Below are 26,512 nucleotides of genomic sequence, written 5' to 3' on the forward strand. Positions count from 1 at the left end.
TTTAAGACATACCAACAACAGCCAAGCCTCCTACAATTGACCCCATCCCATTGGGTTCACAACTCCTAGCGATCACAGAAAAGGAAGTGCAGGACCTATTTCACAAACAAAAACCAGGAAAAGCTCCAGGCCCGGACAAGATAACTCCTTCTTGCTTAAAAGTCTGTGCTGACCAATTGGCCCCCATCTTCACCCATATTTTCAATAAATCACTAGAGATATGCTATGTTCCTTCTTGCTTCAAATGCTCTACCATCATCCCAGTGCCGAAGAAGCCCACTATCAAGGAACTGAATGACTACAGACCAGTTGCTTTAACATCTGTAGTCATGAAAGCCTTTGAAAGGCTAGTGCTTTCCTACTTGAAAACATCACGGATCCGGTGTTTGACCCCTTGCAATTTGCATACCGAGCAAATAGATCAAGAGATGATGCGTTAATATGGCTGTGCACTACATCCTACAACTTCTTGAGTCTCCAAAGACCTATGCAAGGGTCCTCTTTGTAGACTTTAGTTCAGCATTCAATACCATCATTCCAAACACTCTTCTAACTAAGCTAAACCAGTTACAGGTATCGGAACAGACTTGTAAGTGGATCACAAGCTTCTTAACAAACAGGAAGCAGCAGGTGAAGCTAAGCAAGATCACATCAGATACCTGTACAATTATAACAGGGGCTCCCCAAGGCTGTACGCTCTCCCCACTTCTCTCTGTATACCAATGACTGCATCTCCAACGATCCATCTGTTAAACTACTGAAGTTCGCAGATGACACAACAGTGATTGGTCTCATTCGAGACAATGACGAATCCGCATATAGACGAGAGGTGGAACCACTAGCCTTGTGGTGCAACCGAAACAATCTGGAACTGAACACACTCAAAACTGTAGAAATGGTGGTAGACTTTAGGAGAAACCCTTCCATACTTCCACCTCTCACAATACTAAACAACACAGTATCAACAGTAGAAACCTTTAAATTTCTAGGTTCTATCATATCGCAAGATATCGCTAACATCAAAAACATCATCAAAAAAGGACGACAAAGAATGTTCTTTCTGCACCAACTCAATAAGCTCAAACTGCCCAAGGAGCTGCTGATCCAGTTCTACAAAGGAATTATTGAGTCTGTCATTTGCACCTCTATAACGGTCTGCTTTGGTTCTGCAACCCAACAAGAAAAACACAGACTTCAGAGGATAATTAGAATTGCAGAAAAAATAATTGCTACCAACCTGTCTTCCATTGAGGACCTGTATACTGCATGAATCAAGAAGAGGGCCGTGAAAATATTTACAGAACCCTCACATCCTGGACATAAACTGTTTCAGCTCCTACCCTCAAAACGACGCTATAGAGCACTGCACACCAGAACAACTAGACACAAGAACAGTTTTTCCCCGAAGGCCATCACTCTGCTAAACAAATAATTCCCTCAACACTGTCAAACTATTTACTAAATCTGTGTTACTATTAATCTTCTCATTATTCCCATCACCAATCTCTTTCCACTTATGACTGTATGACTGTAACTTTGTTGCTGGTAATCCTTATGATTTATATTGATATTGATTGTTCCTGATTGCTTATTTGTACTCTATGCTTATCAATAAGTGTTGCATCATTAAGTGTTAAATTGTACCCTATGACTATCCTTTGTGTTGTAAATGTTGTACCTTGATGAAGGTATCTTTTCTTTTATGTATACTGAGAGCATATGCACCAAGACAAATTCCTTGTGTGTCCAATCACACTTGGCCAATAAAAAAATCTATTCTATTCTATTCTATTATGTGAATCCAGCCAACTGTGCCTTTGTCAGCAAATTAAGATTTAAAAAAAAAATGACTTAAACCTTGTGAGTTCTGCCTGTTTGATGAATGAAATGAGATGATGAATGCCTGTTTTGTTGTCTGCAGGAAAAAAATGGGATGGAGATCATTGAACCCAACCCTTCTAAACAGCCTTTCTAAGCCCTTCTAACACACCGCAAACTCAATTATAGGTGTTCGATTTGCTTTGCGTTGTGTGGTTGGAGCGGGTGTAGGCAGAAGTCTGGGAAAAACGCCTGTGCAAAAACCACGACCAGGGACAACGGACACGGAACCCACAAATCCGCCGCCTGCCTTCCTCCTCTCAGTTTAAAGCGGATCTATCCCTCGGGTTCTTGCGTCGTTCCCAGAATGTCGCCCGCAGGAACAACACCAGGGGGCGGCACAACGAACAGCCTGGTTCCTTCAGAGAAGCGCGGCTGGCTCGAACTTTTGGAAGCGAATGGCTTTGCGCCTCCCTCGCCAAGTTTTTGCCCGGCGGGCGGCGCGCACGCAAAGCGAGGCGGTGGGACGGCGGCTGCGGCCAGAGGGTAGCCCTGCGAGGCTTGAAGCGGCGGCGGCGGCGGCGGCGCCTTCCAATTCTGGCTGGCTGCTTCACTTTCGGGAGAGAGAAAGAAACGAAGCGAGGGAGCCGCTGCCAGGAGGATGTGGAGGCGGCGGCGTAGGTTGCCATCGCTGCCGACTTCGTCCGCTCGGTGCAGGCGCTGCTCGGTAAGCAACAGCGCTGTCCTTTCGCTGCTTTTGCTGCTAGCGGGGCCACTGAGTGCCTTCAACCTGGACGAAGAGAAGGTCGTCGTCTACAGCGGTCCAGATGGCAGTTACTTCGGTTACGCGCTGGATTTTTACAACCCCGCACCGAATGCGTAAGTAGCGGTCCTCTTTGATGGGCGCCAGAATTGCCTTGCTTGTTGTCGCTTGGAAATTGCAGGAGGAGGATGGATCGGCCGTTGCGATTCACCCAGGCAACAGCTGAGCCCCGGGATATCCGAGTTTACATCGGTTCGGAGCCGATACTTACTTTTTTCCAGCTCCATCCTAGACGTGGCTCCATCCTCAAGGAAGTGCCAATAAATACGTTATTTTCATAGTCACTATTGACTCTGACCGTGCAACATACAAAACTGCACAGGTTTTCCCGGAAACAATTCCCTTGTTAGACAGATTTCCAAATAAATGTTCGTGGCGATGCAGAATGCAGATCTGCATAATTGTCATTCCGCATCGTTTAATTCAGTGGGATTGAACGCTGAGCAGAAAAGTAGAGATTCTGTTGTTAATGGGTATTCCATAGATTAAAATAGGGGGTTGTCTGGGTGGGAAATTAATAAACAGTGGGATCGCACCCCATCTACACAATGTTCATCTTTTGCCTATAGTGCTAGATAATGTAATGAGTGCTCTAATAATTGTTGTGAATTTTAGTGACAGCAACAAAATATATGCAAATCCAGCCCTTTCTATCTTTTCACTGAGCTCTACTAGTGTGGTAAGCTATGGACTTGTGGAGAAATCGCCCATGGATCCACACACCTCTTTGCTCTAGAGAAGATTGAATTGATAACGAATTCAGTAAAGTCAGAAAACTCCATGTCGCTGTTTTGCAGCTAAGTAGGAAAGTTATAGAGGAACACATAGTAATAACCTGCTGAATCTGATGTTCAGTTGCAAGCCACTTCAAGCTCTATTTCAGAGTTCACGCTAATTCAGTCTTTCCCAAAAATGCACTGACTCCCTAGTTTCAAAAGATCTGTACCAAATTTTCCAGCCACATGACTGGAAATCTTGAGAGATGTTGTCCCCTCCCATTTGGAGGTAACCCAGATTCAACATACAGACTTCACGTCTATGCATTTTATCTATAAAGTTGTATAGTTAACAGTTTATCAATACTTTATATGATTTAAAGAACTTTAAAGAAAAATAGATTTTTTCTGTTTCAATCATCTAGAATTCAACATGTCTAAGATTACCTTTATAGTATCTTTTGAGCAGGACTACAGTAGGTGGCACCATTGAGACAATCTTGACTGATCCTACAAACAGCTAAAGAGGGGTCAGAACAGAGTAGAACTTGGTATTTTGAGCAGGAGATTATCTGGGCAGTCCAGGACTGTAGAATGCAATTCCGTAGAAGTCTGGAAGAATGCATTGGCAAATCATTTCCACATTGCCGCCAGGGAAATTCCTTAAATGTGTCCAAAAAAATCACAAGAAATTTATTTCAACTCAAGGGAGCCTTTACCATTTTAATTAGGTAGGAAATCAAATTATCAGTTTCTGATTTTAGAAGCGAGCAGTTTTTCACTAGTAAGTATATTGTAGGCTCTATCCTTAGACATCAAGAAAACATTATGTTGTAAACTGTGAATTATTGTCATTAACATGAATGAGAATGTTGTCTTGATGAAATCAGTATAGGAATGAAGCCAGATGGATATGTATGCCTTGTCTGCTTTTTCTACCCTAAACTGCTTTGTGTTTCATAAATGAGGGGATAGATGAATATCCTTGAAAATTTAAATGAAGTCTGTGTGGGGAAAGATAGAACTTCTATTTGTGTATTTGTGGCCTTTGCTCTGTGGCTTTCCATTTACATCTACAATTCACTATTTGATATAGGTAGAGGATGCTGAAGTATGAATAATATTGTGTCCTAAGTGTAGGAATGGACATTGACTGTATGAATGTGGACACTGACTTTGTGGGTAAATGATTCTGAAGATTATATCTGAATATCTGAAACATGGTGGCATGGATTGAATAGATCCTAGAAGATCTCAATGTATTGATGACCAGTTTAGGGAAGAGGAGTTGTACCTCTTTTGCATTTCTTCATATAGAAAAATTGATGAAATTTGGTGCTATATAATCTAAACTTGAAACTTAATAACAATAAAATGAATTTAATTAAAAGTCAAATGAAAAACCTAATAATAGCTGCAGAAAGGGTTAAAATTCAAGTGAAAATAATTAAAAACTGGACGAATCCTGAAAATGATAAATTGCATAGTTTTTGGCTCAAATATCTGACATGCTTACATTCAAATAACTTAATGAAATATTGCATACAGGAGACATCAGTGACAGGTTAATAACTGGCAAAACATATCTGATTCCAAAAATTCCAGTAAAACGGACAACATCATGAATCTATAAGCCAAAAACATGCTTGCCTAAAATGTTTAAATTACTTAGGGGCATAATAGTGGATAACGTCCAAGATTATTTAGAAGAAAATAAGATCTTTCCAATAAAACAGAAAGGAGATAAAAGGAAAAGCAGAGGTATAAAATATCAATTTCTGATTGATAAAATTGTTCTGAAAAATTGCAAATGCTGAAAAACCAATGTATATATCATCTGGACTGATTTAAAAAAGTGTTTGATTTATTATCTTATATTTGAATCATCAAAAGTTTGGAAACAACTGGTGTCTGTAAAAACATTGGAATGTTTGTAGAAGAAATAGTGAATCAATGGAAGACAGAATTGATGGTTGGAAATGAAAAATGAGTTTGTTAACAATAGAAAAAGTATCTACCAGAGTGACTTTATTATTTTTTATTGCCATGATCCCGTTTTCAGTGATTTTGAAGCAACCAGGTCTTGGTTATCAAACAGCAAACATTGCAAATAAAAATGTCACATTTGTTTTACAATCAAGAATAGTAATGAAATTGAACTGCTGAATGGTCAGACCATCAGGATCCATCAGGATGAAGCCTATAAGTATCTAGTTATCTTACAGTTGGATAATATCAAGCATGAACGGGTTTAAAATGCGATTAGTAAAGAACATATCCAAAGAGAAGAAAATTGCTAAGGTCAAAATTGAACATTGGAAAACCATCAAAGAGATCAATATCTAGACCATAGCTGTGATATGATACACTGCTAGAATTATTAACTAATCAGTTTGGACTGAAAAAACAAAAACAAAATAAAAAAAAAACTAATAACTACTCATCATGCTTTATATTCCCGTAGTGATATTGATAGATATACCTGCTCCACAAAAATGGAGACAGAGTTTTCTACAGTTCAGGCAAACTATCATAGTATGTATTGTCTTATTATATAAAAGATAGCCAAGAACAAGCATTGATGCAAGTTAAAAGTCAGAACTTTCTTAATGGATTGGAAACAAAACATGAATATTGAAAAATGTAATAAAAACGTAAATAGAATACTAGCAAGGAAAAACACTACATGGTCAATTTCTTAAAAAATCAAGCAGAAAGTGGATAAAGATAAATCCTGGGAGTGACCTTAGAATAATAGAGTTGGAAGGGACCTTGGAGGTCTTCTAGTCAAACCCTCTGCTTAAGTAGAGACTATACCATTTCAGACAAATGGTTGTCCAGTCACTTTTTGAAAGTCTTCAGTGATGGAGCACCCACAATTTCTGAATGCAATCTATTCCATTGTTTTATTGCTGTAACCATTAGAAATTTTCTCCTTAGTTCTAGTTGCTTTTTCCTTGGTAGAACAATGGTTCCATCCATAGTTTCTTGTCTTGTCTTTTGGTGCTTTGGAAAATACTTTGCTCCCTCGTCTTTGTAGGAGCCACTCAAATATTGGAACACTGCAAGCATGTCTCCCTTAGTCCTTCTTTTCGTTACACTAGACATATCCAATGTCTGTTACCATTTTTCAAATGTTTTAACTTCCAACCTCCTGATCATTCTTGTTGCTCTTCTCTGGACTCTTACTTATAACTGGAACATTAAAAAAAGAAACTGAAGGTTTGATTTTTGGCTATGCAAGAGCAAGCTGTTTGGATTAATGCAATCAAGACCACATTTGATAAATTATCCAATGAGTCCAAGTACAGATTGTGCACAGTTGCAGAAACAATAAATCATATACTCATCTCACGTAAGAAGATCACACAAACTGATTATAAACAAAGATATAATACAGTTGCCAAAGTCATCTGTATAAATTAACCTACACCAGTAATGAAAAAATGGTAGGAAATATAGTTGAAAATGTAATTGAAAATGAGCAGGTTGAAATGTTGTTGGATTCCTAAATACAAACTGATAAAGTTTTGGCCCATAACACACTATATTTAACTGTGATTGAAAAACAGAAGTGTAGGTAATTTATGCAGCAAAACCAGGGAATAATAGGATAGAAGACAAAGAATTTGAAAATATCACAAAGTCTTAAGATCTGAAAATCAAAATGGAAGTACAGGATAGTCTCTTACTTAAGTCTCTTACTTAATGTTATTAAAAGGAAGAATTGACTAATTGTTTTATAAAAAGTGGATCTGAAAAGGACATAAACAAATTATCATTAAGGTCTGCAAAATGTTATTGAAATCGAATTTGAAAAACAAATGTATTTACTAATGTACACATGGTTTAAAAAAGATAATTTTTTTTGAAAAAAAGAAAAATAATAAACTATAATTTGAAAGAAAAAAATCCCTTTTTAAAAAAAAGTAAGGTATTAGAAGTAACTATAACTGTAAAGATGATAATTTCTAAAAAATGTTCAGAGTTTTAAAATGAATATAAAATTGGAACAATAAGTTTTCCCTTTGGATTGTTGGTTAAAGAACTTGAAAGTGTGTTGTGATTTTTGCTATTATAGATGATGACAAGGCAGAAAATCTAATAAGTGCAAATAGAAAGATGTATTATTTCTCACAATGGAAAAAAAGATGGGGGGAAATGGATTTGGTTGGGATGGCAATGTAAACTGTTTTAAACAAAGAAAAGATTTTACTCAGTCTTATTTCCATTGGGAAATAACTTCTGGTTTTTTTATGCTTGAAATAGAAAAAAATGAAACTTATAAGACTTTGAGGATTGAATAATTGTGTAATTACAGAAATGACCCTAGTATAACTAAATGTATTGCAAAAAGTTAATATTTCATTACTATAAAGAATCATAAATCAATGTTTTTTCCTTTCTATTTTATACTGCATCTCCATTTTTAAATTTTCATAATCCTTTTTATTATTAACATTTATTATGTTATAATAAATTTTAATGAAAGATTGGGGAAAAAATCAACGTGGAACGATTATGGCATAAACTGGCCATGGTGATCCCAGTGGTTATTGGCATACTGGCTGTCATACAAATAATTCTCTCAACACTGTCAAACTATTTACTAAATCTGCACTACTATTAATCTTCTCATCGTTCCTGTCACCCATCTCCTTCCACTTATGACTGTAACTTTGTTGCTTGCATCCTTACGATTTATACTGATATTGATTGCTTCCTGATTGCTTATTTGTAGCTTATGACTATCATTAAGTGTTGTATCATTAAGTGTTAAATTTATACCCTGTGACTATCATCAAGTGTTGTAAGTGTTGTACCTTGATGAAGATATCTTTTCTTTTACGTACACTGAGAGCATATGCATCAAGACAAATTCCTTGTGTGTCCAATCACACTTGGCCAATAAAAAATTCTATTCTATTCTATTCTATTCTATTCTATTCTATTCTATTCTATTCAAGTCTATTCTAAAAAATCTTGGATATATGTAAAAAAACTTCTCATGCACAAAATTTCTATCTGTTTAATTGCCATAGGCCACATTGGATCCACACATATTATTTATTTATTTATTTATTTTGTCACACAGTATATATAAGCATAAATATGAAATAACTATACAATATATGAGCATATATATAAGCATGAATATGTAATATCTATATTAATAGGATATAACGAAAGGAAACAATAGGACAGGAATGGTAGACACTCTTGTGCTCTTATGCACACCCCTTACAGACCTCTTAGGAATGGGGTGAGGTCAATGGTAGCTAGTTTTTGGTTGAAGCTTTTAGGATTTGGGGAAGAGACCACAGAGTCGGGTAGTGTATTCCAAGTATTAACAACTCTGTTACTGAAGTCATATTTTCATATTTTCTGCAATCAAGATAATCACATAGATTATGCCACTATATTATGACATCTGAGGTTCTTGGAAGAACTCAGTATATTTGAAAAACAGCACCAGTTAAAGAACTGGCAGTGGTGACTTCCCATTGAAAAGATAATAGTAGTAATAATAGTGATTTTTTTTTTTAAAAAAAGGAAATAATAGTGAAAAGAGTGAATAGTTGTTAAGTGAATCACTACAATTGTTAAGTTAGTAACACACTTATTAAGTGAATCTGGCTTCCCCATTGACTTTGCTTGTTAGAAGGTCCCAAAATGGGATCACTTGACCCTGGGACACTGCAACCATTATAATTAGGAACCAGTTGCCAAGCATCTGAATTTTGATTACATGACCATGGGATTCTGCAACAGTTATAAGTGTGAAAAATAGTCAAAAGTCACGTTTTTCAGTGCCATTGTAACTTCAACTGGTCACTGAATGAATTGTTGTAAGTCAAGGACTACTTATGTGTGACACAATCCTTGTAACCATTCTGTGAAATGTTATACCCTTTGTGTGACAGATGAAGTAGAGAAGATGTATTTAGAAGAAGATAAAAGAATGCAAATGGCTTGCTTAGAGTAGTTTTTCCTATCTGGATGTTCTCTATATAGGTAGACTAATATTTTACAGAGGTGACAATGGCTGTTGAAAAATTCTGGGAGGTGCCTGGTTATCTTCATAGCAGCTTTTTAAACTAGGACTTCCCAATTTGCAATTTAGAATCTTCAGCCCTCTGAATCTACTTTTCACCCACTGAGGAAAATGTTAAGGTCTCCATGATAATTCAATAATTCAGTTGTATTTGAATGTAACTTTCCTAGAATAAGAAGGTAGACCCCACAGTAAAAAAAAAAAAAAGCAATGCCTTTAAAGGAAGAATAGTTGAATGCATGATTCCGTCAATGCTTCCTACATGTCCCTTGGAGCACACATTTGCCCTAAAAAAGACATGTAACCATGTAGCTGTATGCCAAATATCACCACTAAACAGTAAACAATGATGGTGGACAGGAACGTTTATTAGCCCAGAACCCAGTGATCTGACCTAGAAAGAGCTCTGTGTCTGGCCCTCTGTAACCAAACAACAAATGCCCAGGGAAATAATAGGAAAACATTGTTTCTTAAATTTGGTATTTCTTCTTCTCACCTTCTAAAAACACAGTTCCTTCGTGCTTCTTCAGTGCCATAGATCATGATTTGACAAACTTTGCCATTTGACAAACATTATTTGGGATTAGAAATGAGGTGGGTTTTTGTTTTTTGTTTTGCTATTGCTTTGACTAATGCTTTTCTTTTCTTGAGGGAGGAATAAGGTTTTTCAGAGATCAGAAAAGGGCTTCTGGACTCACACCTTTATCAACAAAGTAACTTGCCTGTGCTTTTTCAAATTCATACTTAGCGTTTTTCTCTTGCCTCTTTTGCAGGATAAGTGTCCTAGTTGGAGCACCTAAAGCCAACACAACCCAGCCAGACATAGTGGAAGGAGGAGCTGTCTACTATTGCCCTTGGCCAGCCAGGGAGTGTAAAGAGATCCCTTTTGATAATAAAAGTAAGCAAATTATTTCTGTGTCAACCTCCGCATGCGAATGTTCAGCCAAACTTTTTCCACTGATCATTGCCTCAGGTGTGAGCTGATCCAATGTCCCTTTCGTTATGTCAGTTTGTCTGATCTAAATCTCTTTAGAGAAGAAACAAATCTTAGAAATTGAATGTACTATTATTGCCTTGTGCAAAAGACCTTGTGCAGAAAAGTCCTGAGAGAAATAATAGGATTTCCAAGAGCTGGACTTGTATAGCTTCTACCTTAGCAAAAGTGACTGATTATACTTGATTTAAATGGAATCTATTTTATTCATCTGCCCATTTTGGAGTTTGATTTTTAGTTCATTAGGTTTTCCTCCAGATTTTTAATCTCTCTTCTAAAAATTGCTGGACCAATAAGCCAAGGTATGGAGTTTTCTGGGAAGATATACAAAGAAGCTGGAAAACAGGTTATTTATATTTATTTATTTATAAATGTAATACTTATTTATATTAGATGTAATAATGTCCTGTCTGCATATCCACAGTAGTATGGGGTTGTTTGTTCAGAGACTGATTGTTCTGTAGTACTTCAAACACCGTGCATCTCCCAATCATTACAGAAAGTACTGCAAGGGAACCATCTTCTAACAAAGTATTGCCTCATTTAGTGACCATTCAAAGTTACAACAGTGCAAAAAAGGGGCTTGCAACCAGGCTTTGATTTCATTCATTCATTCAGACAGATGGTTATCCAACATTTTCTTAAAAATTTCCAGTGTTGGAGCATTCAAAACTTCTGCAGGCAAGTCGTTCCACTTTTTAATTGTTCTAACTGTCAGGAAATTTCTCCTTAGTTCTAAGTTGCTTCTTTCCTTGATCAGTTTCCACCCATTGCTTCTTGTTCTACCCTCAGGTGCTCTGGAGAACAGCCCAACTCCCACTTCTCTGTGGCAGCCCCTGAGATATTGGAACACTGCTATCATGTCTCCCCTAGTCCTTCTTTTCATTAAACTAGACATACCCAGTTCCTGCAATCGTTCTTCATATGTTTTAGCCTCCAGTCCCCTAATCATCTTTGTTGCTCTTCTCTGCACTCTTTCTAGAGTCTCAGCATCTTTTTTACATCGTGGCGACCAAAACTGAATGCAGTATTCCAAGTGTGGCCTTACCAAGGCATTATAAAGTGGCACTAATACTTCACGTGATCTTGATTCTATCCCTCTGTTTATGCAGCCCAAAACTGTGTTGGCTTTTTTAGCAGCAGCTGCACACTGCTGGCTCATATCTAAATGGTTGTCCACTAGGACTCCAAGATCCCTCTCACAGGTACTACTATTGAACAAGGTACCACATATACGGTACCTGTGCATTTTGGTTTTTTTGCCTAAATGTAGAACCTTACTTTTTTCACTGTTGAATTTCATTTTGTTAGATCGCGCCCAATGTTCAAGTCTGTCAAGATCTTTCTGTAATTTGAGCCTATCTTCTGGAGTGTTGGCTATTCCTGCCAGTTTGGTGTCATCTGCAAATTTGATGAGTTCCCCATCTATCCTCTCGTCCAAGTCATTGATGAAGATGTTGAAGAGTACTGGGCCTAAAACAGAGCCTTGGGGTACTCCACTGCATACTTCCCTCCATGTGGATGTAGTTCCATTGAGGACTATACGTTGAGTGCGGTTGGTCAGCCAGTTACGAATCCATCTGATGGTGGTGCTGTCTAACCCACATTTTTCTACTTTATCTAGTAGTAGGTTATGATCTACTTTATCAAATGCTTTACTGAAGTCCAAGTAAATTATATCGACAGCATTCCTCTGGTCTACTAATTTTGTCACTTTGTCAAAGAATGCAATAAGATTAGTCTGGCATGATCTGTTTTTGACAAACCCATGTTGGCTTTTGGTCATTACTTTGTTTGCTTCTAGGTGTTCGGTGATTCGTTGCTTGATTATCTTTTCCAGAATCTTCCCCGGTATTGAGGTCAGGCTGATAGGTCTGTAGTTTCCTGGATCTGTTTTTTTCCCTTTTTTGAAGATGGGAACTACATCAGCTCTTTTCCAGTCCTCTGGCAGCTCCCCTGTGCTCCAGGATCTTTGAAAGATATAGTTCAGTGGTTCTGAGATTTCGTTTGCCAGTTCCTTCAGAACCCTGGGGTGTAATCCATCCAGTCCTAGTGATTTGAACTCATCTAATGTAGACAAGTGTTCACTTACCATTTTCTTCCCTATTTTAACTTGTGTTTCTAATCTGTTTTTTGTGGTGCTGTTTTTGATAGGTTGGATTGTTTTTTTCTTTTGTGTAAAGACAGATGCAAAAAATGAGTTAAGTAGATCTGCTTTCTCCAATTCATTCATTTTGTATGTGGCTTCTCAAGTCAGTACAAGTGAACAGACAAACAATCATAAACAAATTACTATTGCATAACAAAAAATAAAATACAACAAAGAGGATGTTATATTTCATGGTTGTTAACAAAGCCAGCAGACAGGATCTGTCACACACTTGGAGTCCCAGGCCCAGGCATATAACCAAATCTTTAGACCTTTAGGAGTTTCATAGGTTGGGTGGTACAGCAGAAGAGGAATGTTTCCTGGGCCCCACTAGCTGGTATTTCTTGGACAATGGGATCTGGGAGCATTCTCATCCTGCTAGACCAGATTGGATGGCCACAAAAACCTGGTATAAGATGGTCCCTCAGATAATTTGGTCATAAGCCATGAAGAGTTTAAAGGTAACAACCAGCCCCTTGAATTGCATCTGGAAGTTCAATGGCAACCAGCACACCCCACGGAATAGGCATAAAGTAACCAATTCCAGAAAGTGAATGTTAGAAAATCACATGCAGCTACATTCTTAATCAGTAGAAGCTTCTGAATGCCTTCAGGGACAGTCCCATGTAGACCACATTGAGTAATCTAGAAAGGAGATCACAAGAGCATGAATAACAATGAGCAGGGCCTCTTGGTCCAAAACTGGGCAAAGTTAGCAGCCTAGCACATAATCTGAAAATGTACAAATGATTCCCATCTTCTTTACCAGCAGGAGCCATGAGTTTAAGAGGACCCCCAGATTACTTGTTAGCTCTGTCAGAGGGAGTGCCACTCCACCCAAGACAAAATACAAGATTGTTAACACCAGAATGCCCTACACCCAAAGCCACTCAGTTGATCTGAAGCCTATTGTGACCCATCCAGGCCTGCACAGCCTCCTGGCAGTGAGACAGGAAAACCATAGCATCTATCCGGTGGCCTGGGATGGAGATATAAATGGATGGATGGATGGTGATATCAAACCATTGGATAACCTCACCCAGTGGCCTCATGTTGACCTCATGCTAGACCAATTCTATTTGCTAGACCAATTCTAGAATACAGCTCGCCAGTTTGGAACCCTCACCACATCTCTGACATCAATACAATTGAATGTGTCCAGAAATATTTTACAAGAAGAGTTCTCCATTCCTCTGAAAACAATAAAATACCCTATCCCACCTATCCCACTTGAAATCCTAGGCTTAGAAAACTTGGAACTCCGTCGCCTTCGACAAGACCTAAGCTTAACTCACAGAATCATCTATTGTAATGTCCTTCCTGTTAAAGACTACTTCAGCTTTAATTGCAATAATACTAGAGCAACTAATAGATTTAAACTTAATGTCAACCACTTTAATCTAGATTGCAGAAAATATGACTTCTGTAACAGAATCATCAGTGCTTGGAATACTTTACCTGACTTTGTGGTCTCTTCCCATAATCCTATAAGTTTTATCCAAAAACTTTCTATTATTGACCTCACCCCATTCCTAAGAGGACCATAAGGGGCGTGCATAAGCGCACAAACGTGCCTACCGTTCCTGTCCTATTGTTTTTTCATTTCTCCTTCCTATATATATGCTTATACCTCCTTATATTTACCATATATGTGTTTATTTACTATATAATCTTTTTGTATGATACCTACATATATTGTTGTGACAAAATAAATAAATAAAATAAATAAAAAAAATGTTGGTATTCAACAGAAGGGGAGAAAGGTCCAAGCCCAGAGGTGGTATTCAGCCGGTTTGTACTGGTTCAGTGAACCAGTAGCTCTGACAATCAGTTAGCCCCGCCCACCACCCCCACTCTATCCTGCCCTTTATTTCCTGCTTTGCAGTTTATCTCAATCGTGCAGCATAACTGATTTCCACCCCACTCGCTGTTCTACTTACTGTTGTTGACTTGGAAGATAAGCAGCTGAGCTTTAAGTTTTCCATTTTCAGCACTACGCACCAGCGTAGCTACTCTCTAATAAACAATTTGATTTATTATTAATATACTCTCTAATAAACAATTTGGTTTCAGAAAAAAATTATCGTGTAACTTACAACTTCTTCACTGCAAAAACGTATGGACTACTAATCTTGATCAAGGCAAAGCAATAGATGCAATCTAAATAGACTTCTGCAAAGCTTTTGACTCAGTAGTACATGGTAAACTTCTCCTAAAACTAAAATCCTATGGCATTTCAGGACCTCTTCACAATTGGATAACTGCTTTCCTGTCAAACAGACAACAAGTAGTCAAAATTGGCAATGCTCTATCAAATCCTGTTCCTGTCAAAAGTGGTGTTCCTCAAGGCAGCGTTCTTGGACCACGCTCTTCATACTAAACATAAATGATCTCTGTGACCTTATCTCAAGTTATTGTGTTCTCTTTGCTGATGATGTCAAACTATTTAACACCACCAACAATACTACTACCCTTCAAAAAGACCTTGACTTTGTATTTGAATGGTCTAAAACTTGGCAACTCCAAATCTCAACCAGCAAATGCTCAGTCTTACATATTGGAAAAAAGAACCCTAACATTAAGTACAAGCTTGATGGACATTACCTTACAGATGACCCCCACCCTGTTAAAGACCTTGGAGTTTTCATATCAAATGATCTAAGTGCTAAAGCCCACGGCAACTACATAGCAAAAAAAGCTCTAAGAGTTGTAAACCTAATTTTGCATAGCTTCTTTTCCAAAAACTCTACACTATTAACCAGAGCATACAAAACATTTGCTAGACCTATTCTTGAATACAGCTCACCTGTCTGGAACCCATACCACATCTCTGACATTAATACAATTGAACACGTCCAGAAATATTTTACAAGAAGAGTTCTCTACTCCTCTGAAAACAACAAAATACCTTATACCACCAGACTTGAAATCCTGGGATTAGAAAACTTAGAACTCCGCCGACTCCGACAAGACCTGTGTTTAACACACAGAATCCTTATTGCAATGTCCTTCCTATTAAAGACTACTTCAGCTTCAGTCGCAATAATACAGGAGCAAACAATAGATTTAAACTTAATGTTAACAGCTTCACTCTTGATTGCAAAAAATATGACTTTTGTAACAGAGTTAACGCTTGGAACAAACTACCTGATACTGTGGTCTCTTCTCAAAATCCCCAAAACTTCAACCAAAAACTGTCTACTATTGACCTCACCCCATTCCTAAGAGGACTATAAGGGGCGTGCATAAGAGCACAAAAGTGCCTACCTTTCCTGTCCTATTGTTTCCTTTCATTATATCAAATTAATATAGTTAATGCATACTTTTGCTTATATATATGCTTATATGATGTGTTGTTGTTTTATGTTGCTGCTGTGTATACTGTTGTGACAAAAAAAAGGCACGTGTGCATATGGGCATGAAGTGCGCGCTCATCAAACCAGTTGTTAAACCGGCAGCATCCCACCACTGGCCAAGCCCCATGGCATTCCACACAACAGGGTCCATGAGTTAGATTTCTCTTTTCCTATCAAAACTGACTAGAACTGGCCCAGAGTAAGTAGGAAAACCAGCCCAGTATAATGCTACCTACCTCCAATTGCAAAGGTAGTTCAAAATGATATCATGACTGATGGTATCAAAAGCTGCTGAGAGGTCAGGAGGAGAAAGGATGGATACACTACTCCATCCTGCTTCCACCAAAGGAAGAATTTGATCAATACTCACTCAGTCCCATATATGTGCCTGGATCATAGCTGAAATAGGTAATCTGTTTTAATCCAGAGTTGTTTAACTGTGAGTACCTTCCCACAACCTTCCCTAAAAAAGGAATGTTAGAAACTGGATGAAAGCTATCTGGATGAACTGGATTAAGCAATGGTCCTTTAAGATTTGGGCATATCATCAGAAAAGGTAGGACCATTCCCACCATTCTTTTGTTTTCCAACCAGCAGAGTCAATGGAGAACATGGAAGTAAGGTTGCAAGTCACAGTCATGTTATGTTTAATGAAGTGGTGCTTCATTTAACAACCAAACAGGGAGTGATCGAAATGTTGCAATCGTAAGATTTTTCACTTAGTGACTGCAGCAGTTAGCCTCAGATTTGCCAATTCCAATTGTGGTCTACCTAAACTCTCACTTCTCTATGGACATGGCATATTCTATCTATCTATCTACCTATCTATCTATCTATCTATCTATCTATCTATCTATCTATCTATCTATCTATCATCTATCTACCTTCCTTCCTTCCTTTCTACCTACCTACCTATCCCCACACACACCTATCTATCTATCCTTCCATGCATCCATTCTCCCAGGCCAGATTATATTTGAAAAGAAGGGAAAAATATGTTTTAGCCTAGTTTTTAACTTGCTATGGATCTACTAGTAGAGAAATATAACTCACTTCCACAAAGATCCGTGATTTAATTCTTTATATCGTATCACTCTTGATTTTTTTATATCTCCTGGTTCACATTTAATTTCTTTTTTGTTGTTTTAAATATATATTTGATTTCATACAAGTTGGTTCATCATTATCTTCTAAAATTAAAATGTGCTTAAGATTGGGATTTAGCAGCTTTCTATATAACAAGTCTTCTGCCCATTAAAAGCATAAAAAGCACCCAGTTTTGCATGCATATTTCTCTCAAAGTAATGGAGGCTGGGTGGAAATTAACAGAGCAATAATATGGATCACATCCAAATGCGTCCCCCCACAACAGATGGTTCTTATTTAATTAAAGGGAAAACACATTTGAAACAATTTGTGCAGTTTGTTTTCTTTTGTTTCTCTCTGAACGGCCCTCAAAATCGATTTATTGCTAGTGTCTTCTGCAACATTAAAACTGAAAGGCTTTAATTTATACAGATCCGATTGTTAGAAGTGACAGCTAGGATTCATCAAGTTTAGCTCTTTTTTTTTTTCTGGTGCTTTTGTGTGTGCAAGAGTGTCTACACACTCATTTTGATGTCAGAACTTCTCTGGAAGAAAAACAAAACCAGTAAGCCAAGAGTTTAGACCACTTAATAGCTTTCAGAATAAATATTCTCCTGCCCATAAATTAACAAGTCAATATGACCATTCAGAATTAAAATCCAAATATAAAACAGCTTTACCCTGTAAAATGGACAATGCAATGGATTAGATTTAGGTCAGTCTTCACATTCTGACCTAAAGACCTAAATCTAAAGCTGGCCTAAATCTAATCCATGTTGATGTACATCCAGACTGATGTACATGAGCAAATATCTTGGTAGAAGGAAATAGAGCTTCTGGAAGCTTACATTGCCTTTAGTCTTCTCATTCTCTGTACCCCAAAAGTTCTTGGTAATGAGATTAGGAATGGAGTCCAACTAGTTTAATGTTTTAATTAAAAGGGAATGCTTCAAATGTCACAATCTTTTTTATAGAAGACTTGGAATTATGTTTATCAAAGTTCTGAATGGCATAAAAAATATAAAGGAGGTAGAGACATATTATTAAAACAAAATGTTTTAGGTGTAAAACTTTGGAGCACACAAATTTAAAGGTAAATTCAGTCTCCTTGGTCAATTTGCATAATAAAATAATTTAGATGTTGCTATTACATAAAATGAGATTGCAAAGGACAGCTGCAAGCAAGAAGATAAAAATATCAGACGATAACCACATTCCTATTTTGGACCCCATTTCCAGTTTGTTCTTAAATGCTGAACACAAGATTCCTTTGAAAGGTTTTTCACACTTGGAGGGGAGGCTGTTGTTTTCTCTTCCCTGTCCCTGATTATGCTAGTTTTTTGGATAGTATATGGAATTTCTAATCTTTCCTTGCAAGGAAACTGCACAGCAGAATTGGATGAGTTTCTCACTTCTGTTGCCAATAATAACAGCTATGTAGTCAGTGGACCAGCAATGGAAAGGAGATAACTTTCTACAAGTGATTTTATTGAAAAAACAATAGCAATTATACATATGTCTTATATCAGTTTAAAATGATTCCATTCTGCTTTGAAGTTGCTCAAGGTACCCTTTTCCCCTTTGCATTAAGATAGGGAAAAAAATCACAAAAAATTGAACAATCTCAGCCAAATCTTGAGAGATCTCAACACAGTTTTATGTTGGGTAAATCTGTGAAGGATGGGGATATTATAGTAACGTAACAGTTCTCTTCCATCTCATGTGTTATGCAATTACCAACCCAGTCGGTCATTAGTAACTTAAACATGGTGGATCAAAGCTGACCCTATCTAGTTGTGTACAATATTCTGAGACACACAATGCCCACATAGGAAGCTCTTAGGGTAGAAAAGCAGACTTATATTGCAATTAAGAAGGCAATCTGGAACATTAAAGATTCATATAAATTGTACCAGGTTCATACAAAGATAATGAAGATACTTAGATGATTCAGAATAGAGTATATTGAAGTGGAGGCTGAAGGAATTAGAAACATTTAACTTGTAGAAAACACTGAGGAAAAATATGATAAGATCATTCAAGTATGTGAAAGGATATCACAAAGAAAAAGACTAGGATCTGTTCTTCACTCTTCTAGACATGGAGAAATGGATTTAAATTACAGGAAGAAAGATTCCATTTGACTAAATTGTTATAGTAACTGCAGTTTGACAATGGAACCAATTATTCAGGCTCTCCAGACTTTGCTTGTGCTAAAGTAGAGACTGGATAGCATCTGTAGGACTGTTTTAATTTGGATTTCTGCCCAGAGCAGATAGTTGGACTCAGTAGCCCTTCCAACTCTATGGTTCTATTATCTTCCATAATGCTGTTTCCTAGGAACTGATATTTTAGACATGGTGCCTCTGATCCTGGAGTCAACTTATAACCCAGCTGTGCCCAGACTGTTTCTTTGCAGACCCACTACATCATCCTCAAAATGTTTTGCAAACCACTCCATAAGGAAGTTTTTTTTCATATGTTCTTCTAAGCCTGCCAGATAAAAACCACCAATCAAATTCCAAATTCCCATGTTCCAACCACTTAATGTGTAAAGAACATCATTTCACATTGAAACATTACAAAAATTCATAATTTAAAAATAGCAACTATTATATTGTGCAACAAGATGAGTTAGGCAAGTGACACTAGATGTAATAGTCTAACAATTAACATGACGCATAAAGTTGCATAGGATTTTATCTCCCTGTTTTTAGTAGAATTCCTGTAATATATGGAACACAAATTGAAAATTGTTAGTGTAGACCTGTAGCCAATAACAAATATTCTTATTTATTTATTTAAAGAATTTATATGGCTACCCAACTGGAACACTGCAACTTTAGCCAGCTTACCGGAAACCCAAAACAAACAAAAACAAAATGACAATTCCAGCTGAACTCCGTACACAACTATTAAAAAGTGATTTGCAATTATTACTTTCCACTGATAGGAACCCCAATTATCCTAGCCCCAGTGGCCAAGAAAAAAAGCAACAACAAATTTGTAGTGTCTTTCTAAAAGCCATCTAGGTTAACACCAACTGCCAAAAGGCAGGAATCTTAGTGGAAAAGGAATGACTGCAGAGTGCTTAGATCTGGCCATGGGGCTGACCTGGAAACAGCGGCCCGCAGTGCCTTTAACAAGTGAAAATGGAGCTTGGGAGCCCATTTTCGCTGGCAAAGCGCTCAGGCTGCCACAGACACCCCTTCATAGGTAATATCACGTGGCCCATCCTGGCCATGTCCACCTCCAGCCCACAAGGTCAAACACATCCCTGATGCACATCCCTTAATGAAATTGAGTTTGACACTCCTGAGTTAGAGCATGTGGAACAGACTGATGGCATTGGGGAGATGTGCTCCTGCAATAATCTAGTCTAGGCCCCATAGGACTTTTTAGGTGATAATGTTGTGAGCTGCCTTTAATCATGTACTTCAGCTGAGTAGCCATATAAAGCAAACAAATAAAAACTGTAGAGTCCTCGGGCTCACGGCGCCGGCTCGAGCCTTACCAACAGCAGACGGCTGCTGATTGGTTAAGGCGCGAGCCGGCTAGAGAGCGGGAAAATCGCAGCGCGGCTATTGGAGCCGCCTTCTGACAGCAGCCTATTTAAGAGCTGTCAGAGTTCTCCTCATGGTTCTCCATTTCGGGTTTTGAGTTTCTTCGTGTGCCAGCTCAGCGCCTGTTGCGCTGATCAATAAAGCCTGTTGTTCTGTTCGTTGTCTCCTCCTATTTTGCCCATGCCCTTCAGTATTTAATACTGGTGACGAAAGGTGGGATACAATTTGTTTTTGAGGAAGAACAACTAACGCAGGCTAATTCTAGCACTCATGGTTGAAATGGCTAACCAACCGTTTTTTGGCCCGTTTGAGCCGACCGCAGAAACGTGGGACATTTTTATAGAGCGGTTTGAGTGCTTCTTGCAGGCTAACGAATACACGGAAATGTCAGACCTGCGGAAGAAGGGGTATTTCCTGAGTTTGTGTGGCCGAGAAATGTTTAAGACAGCTAAAGCCCTAGCTGCCCCACAAATGCTACGTGAAGTTTCGTGGGAGGTCCTGCTGGGCAAGTTACAAAATCATTACGCCCCTGCTCCGTCTCGAATAGCCCGAAGACACGCTTTTCGGCGGCGGTTTCAAAAGGAAGGGGAATCTGTGTCTGATTATGTAGCCGCCCTCAGGTCCGCAGCATCGCAATGCGATTTCCACGACCTGGACCATGCCCTGATGGAGCAGCTGGTCAACGGGGTGTGAGACATGAAACTACAACGGCGACTGTTGGCTCGAAAAGAACTGTCCTTGGCCGCCGCCATTGATGAAGCTCAGGCGACCGAAATGTCTGAAAAATCTGCAAATGAATTGCAGAGTTTCCACACCCCAAGGGGGACCCAGTCTGGGGAATCGGCAGTCAATCAGGCAGACGCAGACTGTACTGGGTCCTCTGACGAAAGTGACAGCGTGAGCCGCCTCAGAACCGCGCCACAAAAGAATTGGCCTCAAGCGGCTAGACCTTCCTCACTCAGGTGCGCAGGCTGTGGTGGTAATCACGACAGGGCAACCTGTCGATTCAAAACCTCGAATTGCCTCCGGTGTGGAAAAAGGGGTCACCTGGCAAAGGTCTGCCGGGCTGTTTTGCCAGCTGCTGACGCCTGGTCGGAGCCCACCAAGAACAAGAAATCATTTCGGAGACCTTTTAACCGCACTGACGACTGCCACGAGGTTAATCATGCCACCACGTCTAAAACCAGCAATAAGATTTACCTCACGGTAAATCTTGAAGGAGTTCCCTGCAAGATGGAAGTGGACACTGGGTCAGTGAAGTCTTTGATCTCCTGAGCCACCCTGAAACGCCTGTTGCCAGAGTTCTCGAGGAATCATCTCAAGCAGTGTCCAGTTCGTTTGAGGGACTATCAGGGTCATCCCATCCCTATTCTGGGGTGCAACCTGTTTAAAGTCAGCCACGGTCATTTTGCTCTCTAATCGTAGTGAAAGGCAAATTGCCTAGCCTCCTCGGTCTCGACTGGTTTGAGGCGTTCGGCCTCAATGTGTTAGGAATCCATGCAACGGCAGCAGATCCCTTCGATGATGTCCTCCAGGAGTTCTCTGATGTTTTTGATGGCCAATTAGGTGAATATAAGGGGACGCCCATTTCCTTTAATTTGGATCCTCAAATTGCCCCCATACGCCTGAAGGCTAGAAGGGTGCCATTTGCCCTGCGGCATAAAGTAGATCAGGAGATTGATAAGCTCATTGCTCAAGGGGTTCTGGAACAGGTAGATCACTCCCCTTGGGAAACTCCTATCGTGGTTCCTATTAAGCGGGACGGATCCATTCGGATCTGTGCCGATTACAAAGGAACCATTAATAAGGCGTTGCAAGCGAACCCATACCCGGTCCCAGTAGTGCAGCACCTGTTGCACTCACTGGGGCAAGGTTCTATCTTCGCCAAACTAGACTTAGCGCAGGCATACCAGCAGTTGCCAGTCGATGAGGCAACGGCCATGGCACAAACCATAGTTACTCACCGAGGGGCGTTTAAGTGCAAACGCCTCCAATTCGGTGTTTGCGTGGCCCCCGGGTTATTTCAAAGCCTTATGGAGTGTTTGCTCCATGGGCTAGAGGGTGTCGTCCCCTATTTTGACGACATCCTCATCTCTGCCACCAACCATACCGACCTGTCCGCTAAGCTTCGGGCTGTCCTATCGAGGATTAGGGCGGCAGGGCTTAAACTTAAACGCCAAAAATGTTTATTGGGGGCCCCCAAGGTGGAGTTCCTGGGATTCCTCGTTGACTCCCAGGGCATCCACCCCACCGCTTCTAAGATAGAAGCTATCCAGGATGCTCCCACTCCGGCCAATAAGGCCGAATTGCAAGCTTTCCTAGGTCTACTTAATTTTTACGCCACCTTCTTGCCCCACAAGGCATCCGTTGCGGAGCCATTGCATAGACTCCTGGATGCCAAATCCTCATGGCGCTGGGGGCGTACAGCCGAAGCCGCGTTCCAAAACGTGAAATCCTTGCTCACATCGTCAGCTGTGTTGGTTCAGTATGATCCACTACAGCCTCTCTCTCTTTCCTGTGACGCGTCTCCCTATGGGATCGGCGCCGTATTAAGCCACATCCTACCCAATGGCTCCGAGGCTCCAATTGCCTATTATTCCAGGACGCTATCTGCGCCCGAATGGAATTATAGCCAATTGGACAAGGAGGCATTGGCGGCTGTGGCTGGAATCAAGAGATTCCACGAATATGTCTATGGGCGTTTCTTCCTTTTGGTCACTGACCACAAGCCCCTTTTGGGTTTGCTGGCCGGTGACCGCCAAACGCCCCCCATCCTTTCACCCCGCATGTCCAGTTTGGACCGAATTTTTGGCGGCATACAATTACCGGCTCGTATACCGTCTGGGCCGGGCAATTGGCCATGCAGACGCCCTTAGCCGCTGCCCGCTTCCCGTGGCAGCGGTCGACCCGGCTCCTTTTTCCTCGGTGCTGCTCCTTGATGAATGGCAGGGGCCAGTATCGGCCTCTGACATCGCCAGAGTCACTTCCTCGGACCCCACTCTGTCCCAAGTTCAGGACTGGGTTCTCAGAGGTTGGCCATCCTCAGCCGTACCTCCGGGGTTCCTACCCTTCCAGCGCAGACAGCATGAGCTGTCTGCGCTGAAGGGATGCCTCTTGTGGGGAAACAGGGTAGTGGCTCCCGAGGCGCTTAGAGCGCCAATTTTAAATAGCCTTCATGATGCCCATCCGGGCATCGTACGTATTAAGGCCTTGGCCCGCAGCTATGTGTGGTGGCCCAAATTGGACCACGACATAGAACTGTGGGTAGGACGTTGCCAGCGTTGTCAAACCTCCAGACCAGTGCCGGCAGCCGCCCCTGTTAGAGACTGGGAAGTCCCTAAGTCGCCATGGTCCCGGATCCATTTGGATTTCGCGGGACCATACCAGGGTCAGACCTTCCTAGTGATAGTCGATGCCTACTCCCGCTGGGTGGAATTGGCACGAATGCAATCCACCACAGCGGAGGCGACCGTTCGGGTTTTAGAACGACTCTTTGCGACTCATGGGTTGCCCGACATCGTAGTGTCGGACAACGGGCCCCAGTTTACGGCGGCACCCTTTCAGACCTTCCTTGCCAAGCATGGCATTCGCCATGCCCCTACGGCGCCTTTCCACCCGGCTGCTAACGGCCGGGCTGAACGCGCCGTAAGATCGGCTAAAGAGGCGCTAGGCCGTTTGGGGCCAGCAGATTGGCATTCAAGAATCTGCCAGTACCTCCTAGTTCAGCACGCTTCCCCCTGCCCACTGACGAACCAAAGTCCCTCCAAACTATTGATGGGCCGCCGGATCAGAACTAATCTGGACCGGCTCCATCCCTCTTACTGCCCTGAGCAATGCCCTAGCTGGGGGGTTGGCGCAAGGTCCTTTGCAGTAGGGGATACAATATTTGCTCAGAACTATGGGTCGCCCCCCAAGTGGGTGGCCGGCCGCATAGTAAGTTTAACCGGACCCTGTTCTTACACGGTCCGATTGGAAGACGGATGAGAATGGAGGCGGCATTTAAACCAAATCCGCAGGCGGTTGTCAACGCCCCCCATTGCAAACCAACAACTACCAAGTCCAACAACGCCCCCCATCGCAAACCAACAACGACAAAGTCCATCAACGCACCCTGGTGCAAACCAAGAATTCCAAAGCCAGCACCGGGCAGCTATCAGAGACTTTGTACCGGCCTCTGAGTCACTACTTCCGGGACCCGATTTCAGTCTGGCCCCTGCGGTTCCACAAGCCGTTCCGGAGGGACTCCAACCCTCAAAACCGGGAGCGTTCTCGGCGGAGGACTTACCAGAGGCACCGGGTTCCAGGCTGTCGACTGGTCCTGAGTCAGCAGCAAGGGCGGCATCCCAGGCAAGGCCCGACAAAGCCTCCGCACCTCCTTCTTTGCCGGGCGCCGCCCCGGTGCTCAGGAGATCGGGGCGGAGTCGACGTTGGCCTGCGCATTTGTCAGACTACGCATGCGCTATCAGGGAGGGAAGGGGTGTAGAGTCCTCGCGCTCACAACGCCGGCTCGAGCCTTGCCAACAGCAGACGGCTGCTGATTGGTTAAGGCGCAAGCCAGCTAGAGAGCGGGAAAATTGCAGCGCGGCTATTGGAGCCGCCTTCTGACAGCAGCCTATTTAAGAGCTGTCAGAGTTCTCCTCATGGTTCTCCATTTCGGGTTTTGAGTTTCTTCGTGTGCCAGCTCAGCGCCTGTTGCGCTGATCAATAAAGCCTGTTGTTCTGTTCATTGTCTCCTCCTATTTTGCCCATGCCCTTCAGTATTTAATAAAAACAACAACCTGAATTATATCTGGAAGTCTACAAAAGGCCAGTATAGCATATGAACCAAAGGTGTTATTTGGGCATATTTATTTATTTATTTATTTATTTATTTATTTGATTCCTATACCGCCCTTCTCCCAAAGGTTTCCAGCCAGATAAAACATAGATATACATATAATATAAAATTGACTGTTGACATATATGATGTGATGACGAACTATGGCACACATGCCACAGGTGGCACGTGTAGCCATATCAGTAGCTGATTTTCGGGCCTTCTGGGCCCACTAGAAGTAGGGAAACAGGCTGTTTCCTGCCTCCTGAGGGCCTGAGGGGGTGGGGAAGGCCTCTCTAGGAGTCTCTGGAGGCTGGGGACAGCAAAAAAGTCACTTCCTGTCCAGCAGTTTCTGGCCTCCAGAGGGCCTCCTGGGGGGGGGAGGCCATTTTCGCCCTCCCCAACTCATAGAGAGGCTCTGCAGCCAGGTGAGAGAAAAAAACAGGCCTACCAGGATATCATGTACCAGGAGCGGGGGGAGGGGTGCTACAAATGCATGGGGGCGGAGTGCATAGAATTATGGGTGTGGGCATGTGTGCAACCCCTCTCCCCTCAGCACATGATGGCAAAAAGGTTAGCCATCACTGGGATATGATAATATCCCCAAATTACTAGCGCTGCTGCATTCCAGATTTGCTCTCTAGAATTCTTCTACCATCAAGCAGCACAGCAGGGAAACCAATTTTTTTAAAAAAACAATACTAGTAGTTGCTCACCATTAAATATCGTAGCAGAAAGTTCCATAGTTTAATTGTTTGCTTCTGACATATGTTACTGTGTATTAGCGTCATCAATTGCACAGCCCTCCAGAAGTGTGGAATTGATTATTCAGAATTCCCAGAAAGGCTTATGTAGGATGAAGGAATTCTGGATGATGAAGTCCATATATTTATATGTATTCTTAGGGAGGGAGGGAGTATGTTATAGAGAGAGGGGGAAAGAGATGTAGGATTTTTTTAAAAATAGTGTTTTTGCTCTACTTTGTAAACTATTTCAGGAGCTTTTGCCTTGAAAAATGGAATAAAATATATTTAAAGAAAATATATACTGATACTATTTATGGAACAATTTTTTTTGGATAGTACAATAGTCTGTGATATTTTTAATGAAATATTAATATTAATTGGAGCAGATAT

At 40.8% G+C, this 26,512-nt stretch overlaps 1 protein-coding gene across 3 annotated transcripts in view; it reads left to right on the top strand.

Moving 5' to 3' along the window:
* The first annotated feature begins 2,165 nt into the window (after positions 1 to 2,165).
* ITGA8 (integrin subunit alpha 8) overlaps positions 2,166 to 26,512 on the top strand; it is a 173,433-nt gene continuing 149,086 nt past the window's right edge. Inside the window, exons 1-2 of one of the 3 annotated variants that reach the window (XM_058179912.1) lie at positions 2,166 to 2,697; positions 10,186 to 10,310. In XM_058179912.1, the coding sequence (XP_058035895.1) occupies positions 2,480 to 2,697; positions 10,186 to 10,310 (343 nt within the window). In that variant the 5' untranslated portion in view covers positions 2,166 to 2,479. The remainder of the gene's footprint in view (positions 2,698 to 10,185; positions 10,311 to 26,512) is intronic. The other 2 variants (XM_058179911.1, XM_058179910.1) reach the window with 2 other exon arrangements.

This window comes from Ahaetulla prasina, chromosome 4 (assembly GCF_028640845.1).
Source record: "Ahaetulla prasina isolate Xishuangbanna chromosome 4, ASM2864084v1, whole genome shotgun sequence".
In the NCBI taxonomy this organism is placed as follows: Eukaryota; Metazoa; Chordata; class Lepidosauria; order Squamata; family Colubridae; genus Ahaetulla; species Ahaetulla prasina.